Source organism: Carlito syrichta, unplaced genomic scaffold, assembly GCF_000164805.1.
Source record: "Carlito syrichta isolate Samal-C Ts95f unplaced genomic scaffold, Tarsius_syrichta-2.0.1 Scaffold311900, whole genome shotgun sequence".
Lineage (NCBI taxonomy): Eukaryota > Metazoa > Chordata > Mammalia > Primates > Tarsiidae > Carlito > Carlito syrichta.
In genome coordinates this window covers 418,156-424,103 of record NW_007255996.1, presented here as the reverse complement: position 1 = coordinate 424,103, position 5,948 = coordinate 418,156, and the positions used below count along the sequence as shown (strand labels likewise).

Here is a 5,948-nt window from a genome sequence, read left to right as displayed (position 1 = left end):
GAGCCACCGAGCCCGGCTCCCTTTTTTTTTTTTGAGTCCAAGTCTCACTCTGTCTCCCAGGCTGGAGTGCAGTGGCACGCTTAAGGCCACGGCAACCTCATTCTACTGCGCTCAGGTGATCCTTCTGCCTCAGCCTTCCAAGTAGCTGGAATTACAGGCATGCACCACCATACCCATACAGGCATGCGTCACCATACCCATACTACAATACATTTTTGAATTTATTGTAGAGATGAGGTCTCGCCATGTTGCCCAGGCTGGTCTCGAACCTGTGGGCTCAGACAACTCTCTCAACTTAGCCTCCCAAAGTGCTGGGATTATAGGCATGAACCATTGCACCCAGCTTTTTAAAAAAAATTTGAGTCGAGATCTCACTCTGTCACCCAGGCTAGAGTGCAATGACACAATCACAGCTCACTGCAGGCTCAACCTCATGGGCTCAGGTGATCCTTCTGTCTCAGCCTTCCAAGTAGCTGGGACTACAGATATATGCCACCACACCGGTTAAGATTTTTATTTTTTTTATAGCAACAAGGTCTTGCTATATTGCCTAGGCTGGTCTTGAACTCCTAGGCTCAAGTGATCCTCCCTCCTTGGTCTCCCAGAGTGTTGAGATTAATGGTGTGAACCACTGCACTTGGCCAACATATTACACTTTTTTTTTTTTTTTTTGAGTAGGAGTCTCACTCTGCTGCCCAGGCTGGAGTGCAGTGGCATGCTCACAGCCACCACAGTCTTGACCTGCTGGGCTCAGGCAATCCTTCCACATCGGCCTTTCAAGTAGCTGGAACCACAAGCATGTGCCACCATGCCTGGATAATTTTTTTATTTATTGTAGACATGAGGTCTTGCCATGTTGCTCAGCTGGTCTTGAACCCCTGACCTCAGGCAATCCTCTTTTTTCCACCTCCCAAAGTACTGGGATTACAGGCTTGAGCCACTGCACCCAGCAATATCACACTTTTTATTGTGATAAAATACATATGCTATAAACTGGCCCTCTTAATCACTGTGAGGCGTGTGTTCAGTGGCATTAAACACATCCACAAGGGTGTGTGCCATCACCACCATCATCTCTGGAACTTTCTTGTCTTTTCCAAGTGAACTCTCCCCACTAAACACACCCTCCTGCTCCTCTGCCTGGCCGGGCACCCTCTGTCCCTCTTCCTGTCTGTGGATTTGATGACTCTCAGGGCTACATGAGTGCACCCCTCCGGCATTCGTTCTGTGGGACTGGTTTATTTCCCACCCACGGCATCCTCAGGGTCCACCTGCCATCGAGATGTCCCTTCCTAAGGCTGGGTTATATTCCACCATTGGGGGGCACGTGGTGGGTGTCATTCCTCTGTGGATGACCACGTGGGTGCGTCACTCTGGGGGACTTTGCAGGAGGCTGCACTGACGAAGCCCCAACCTCTACCCTAGACCCTGTTTCTGTTCTCTTGAGCATGGGCCCTGTGAGGCTTGCTGAATGGGATGGTGACTGGATTTGGGAGGAACGTCCATCCTGTCTCCCACGGCTGCACCGGAGAACACGACAGCTTGAAGACAGTGGTCCTCGCTGGAGAACGGTGGTGGAGGCCTGTGGGGCTCTGGACTCTCAGGCCGGGGTCTCCTGGGGGGCGGGAGGGGAGGCTCTCACACCACCTGCAGGCTCCCTGCCCCTCCCCACCCAGCCACGGCCCTGCCAGAGCCTCCAGAGCTTCCCAGGCTTACCCCAGGGTCTGGGGAGACCACACTCCAGGGCCAGTGGTCGCACACACGTGCTCACTCGCTTGTTTACTCATTCATTCACTCACTCACGAGCTCACGCACTCATTCACTCTTGCAATTGTTCACTCACTCACTCACTAATTCATTCATTCACTCACTCATTCATTCTTGCACTTGTTCACTCATTCATTCACTCACTTGTTCATTCACTCGTTCATTCACTCATTCATTCATCACTTATTCAGACTCACTCAATTGTTCATTCATTCGTTAATCACTTATTTACTCATTCATTCACTCAGTCACTCACTCATTCTCTCACCACCGCTGTTGAGCACTGCGGCGAACCCCACCCTGCCTCAGGCACTAGGGTGCAGAGCGGCAACACAGACCTAACCACCTGCTCCAGGCTTGCCTTTGCCCGGGAGAGCAGCTGCACAGTCTCTCCTTCCCTCCAGCATTTCACTCTCTTATTTTGAGGAGGTATAGAGAGAGACTGAGGCCCAGATGTCAGCGTCAGGGCCAGAGCCGAGCCCAGGTAGTGCTGCTCCTCCTGCCCGGACCCCATTTCTTTCCTGTGGTTTGCCCAGAAAACTCCGAGTTAGCCTGTGGGGGAGGACGGCTCCAGAACCTTTCAGGAAAGGAAAACAGGCCCTGAAGTTGGTGCTCAAGCCAGCTCCATTCTTTCCCACCGAGAGGGGGGCAGGGGTGCAGCTGGGAAGACATCCCTGCCCGGGCATCCTCTGGTGTGGGGGTGTCAGGCTCAGGAAGACGGTGGGTGTCGGGGGCGCAGGTGGGGTGGGCGTGGGTCTCTCAGTGGCCTTGCTGAGTTCCTGCTCCGGCAGTCAGGGCACCAGGGGGCGACCCGGTCTCCATCCCAGGAGGCTCGGAGGTCCACATCAAGGGGAGGCCGGGCCCACATCAAACAGCCTCGTGGGCCCAAGGAGGGTTGGGGGCTTTCGTGGGCAACAGGCCCGCCATTGTGTTGCCATCCCGGCCACGTTGGCTCCTTCCGCCCCAGCCCTTTGTTTGGTTTTGAATAAATAAACGAGGTGTCTTTGGAATTTCCACTTCTCTATCAAAGCCTTTCTCAACTGATCTTGGAGAAAAGCGAGCTATCAGCCTTGTCACGTTCTTGAGCTGAGCTTCACGCAGGGAGGCGCAGAGCCAGGCGATGCCGTGTGGACTGAACTTGAGGCAGGGCCCACTGGAAGCTCGCTCCCAACAGGGTGCTGGGTGGTGCCCAGCCCACGTCCCTGGTGTTCACAGCTGGGTGTTTATTTCAAGGCCACGAGTGGATGTCATCACCCAGGACAAGGCGAGACTTTTTTTTTTGAGTGGCGTCTCACTCTGTCACCCAGGGTGGAGTACAGTGGCACGAGCCCGGCTCACCGCAGCCTCAACTTCCTGGACTCAGGCAATCCTTCCTCCTCAGCCTCCTGAGTAATTGAGACTACAGGTGTGCATCCACACACCTGGCTAATTTTTTTAAAAAAATTTTGTAGCCGGGCTCGGTGGCTCAGCCTGTAATCCCACACTTTGGGAGGCTGAGCCCACGGGTTTGAGACCCGCCAGGGCAACTTGGTGAGACCTCATATCTACAATTAAAAAAAAAAAAAAAATCAGCTGCGCGTGGTAGCGTGCACCTGTAGTTCCAGCTACTTGGAAGGCTGAGGCGGAAGGATCACTGGAGCCCAGCAGGTCGAGGCTGTGGTGGTCAGGAGTGTGTCACTGCACTCCAGTCTGGGCAACAGAGTAAGACTCTAAGTCTAAAAAAAAAATTTTTGTAGAGATGAGGTCTCACTATGTTGCCCAGGCTGGTCTCTGACTCCTAGGCTTAAGTGACCTCCCACCCTGGCCTCCCAAAATGCTGAGATTACAGGTGTGAGCCACCACATCCAGTCAAGGTTGGACATTTTTAAGAGCTAATCAATTTAGAGAAAAAGATTAGGCAAATAGGTGTCCTAGCGGCAGGCAGATTCATCGAGAATCTTAATGATGCTGCCTGAATGCCTGGATATTGGACACTCCGACAGAGTCTAACACCTTCATCTTGCTGAGGAGGAAACAGGACCTGGGAACAGCAGAAACATGTTGGAGGTCAGAGGCAGCCAGCCGGGGACAGCTGGGGATGCCCCCTGAACCAGTGTCCAGACATGGGGTCACGCCCTGCCCCGGCCCCTCCACCCAGCCACTCTTCCCTGTGGACGAGTCATGACTGGCAATCTAGCTTGTCAGGTCACGCGATGTGGAATCCACACCTACCTTGTGTTTTATTTCTGGCAAGACATCCACCAGCTCCTGCAGCGTCTCGTGTGGGGCCCCCAGCTGCAGGGCAGACACGGAGGTTAGCTCGGAGAGGCTCAGAGGAGCGACTAAGCTAGCCATTCCCACTGTCCAGGCCTAGACTGCAGTGCCTGGTGATCGGGCTCCTCTGCTCCAGGAGAACTGCCCTCGCCAGCGGTTACCTTTAAAAACACGCCAATCACAGCCAGGCCATTTTCTCCCATCACGGCGTCCTTGTAGCTCTGGTATTTCACAGAATTCCAGTGAACCAAATGCAGCTGGAACAAAGTGGACAGAGGGTTTAAATTCATCATGACACAGCAAGGAATAAAACAGTCACCTCCTCTCTGGAGGGCAGATCCGCATGTCCATTTAATAATGGACACATTAGCCGAGCTCGGTGGCTCAGCCTGTAATCCCGCGCTTTGGGAGGCTGAGGTGAGTAGATCGCCGAGCCCACGGGTTCGAGACCTGCCTGGGCAACTTGGCGAGACCTCATCTCTACAATTAAAAAAAAAAAATTAGCATGGCAGTGCGCGCCTGTAGTTCCATCTACTTGGAAGGCTGAGGCGGAAGGATTGCCAGAGTCCAGCAGGTCGAGGCTGCGGTGGCTGGGAGTGGTCACTGCACTCCAGTCTGGGTGACAGAGTGAGACTCCAACTCAAAAAAAAAAATAATAATAATGGACACATTTAGCTGGGCTCGGTGGCTCAGCCTATAATCCTGCGCTTTGGGAGACTGAGGTGAGTGGATTGCCTGAGCTCGCGGGGTTGAGACCTGCCTGGGCAACCTGGCGAGACCTCATCTCTACAATAAATCAAAAAATTAGCCGAGCATGATAGCACATGTCTGTGGTTCCAGCTACTTGTAAGGCTGAGGCGGAAGGATAGCCGGAGCCCAGCAGGTGGAGGCTGCGGTGGCTGGGAGGGGCCGCTGCACTCCAGTCTGGGCAACAGAGTGAGACTCCAACTCAAAAGAAATAATAATAATAATGGACACATTTAATAATTTTGGTTTAATAGTTTCTTTAAAAAAATTTTTTTTTGAGTTGGAGTCTCACTCTGTAGCTCAGGCTGGAGCGCAATGGTTTGATCACAGCTCTCTGTGGCCTCCAACTCTGGGGTTCAAGCGATCCTCCTGCCTCAGCCTCCCGAGTAGCTCAGAAGACAGGCATGTGATACCCATGCGCCACCCATGTTTGGCTGATTTTTTATTTTTTGTAGAGACTAGATCTTCCTATGTTGCCCAAGCTGGTTTCGAATTCCTGGGTTCAAACAATCTTCCTGTCTTGGCCTTCCAAAGTGCTGGGATTACAGGTGTGTACCGCTGCCCTGGCCTATTAATTTAGTTCATTGAATGAATGAAGTTGCTGCCGCCTGGTGTGTGAGATTCCAGTCCACCAGCACTTTTCAGGCTTCCAAACCCTTAACAAAAGCCCCAGAAGGAGGTGCCTAACTCTCTCTGGTGGGAGACAAAGGAAAGGGTTACTTTAATTTCATAAAATTCAGAGGGTGGTCGGGTGTGGTGGCTCAAGTCTGTAATCCCAGCACTTTGGGAGGCAGAGGCCAGAGGATTACCTGAGCTCAGGGGTTTGAGACTAGCCTGGGCAACTTGGTGAGACCTCACCTGCACAATAAATAAAAAAAATTAGCCAGGCGTGGTGGAGCATGCCTGTAGTTCCAGCTACTTGGAAGGCTGAGGTGGAAGAATCGCCTGAGCTCAGCAGGTCGAGTCTGTGGTGGCCAGTAAGCATGCCACTGCACCCCAGCCTGGGTGACAGAGTGAGACTCCAACTAAAAATAAGTAAATACATCAAAATTCAGAGGGTGCCAAAAATATATATACACATTTTAAGAAAGGAAAAGTCTAGCTGGGCTTGGTGGCTCAGCCTGTAATCCCAGGGCTTTGGGAGGCTGAGGTGAGTGGATTGCCTGAGCCTGCGGGTTCGA

At 52.6% G+C, this 5,948-nt stretch overlaps 1 protein-coding gene across 1 annotated transcript in view; it reads right to left on the bottom strand.

The window, feature by feature from the left end:
• Positions 1–5,948, bottom strand: part of CA5A (carbonic anhydrase 5A) — a 39,484-nt gene that overhangs the window by 6,844 nt on the left and 26,692 nt on the right. Inside the window, exons 4-5 of the mRNA XM_008069267.1 lie at positions 4,182–4,277; positions 3,979–4,041 (exon numbers count right to left, since the gene is read on the bottom strand). Coding sequence (XP_008067458.1) covers positions 3,979–4,041; positions 4,182–4,277 — 159 coding nt within the window. The remainder of the gene's footprint in view (positions 1–3,978; positions 4,042–4,181; positions 4,278–5,948) is intronic.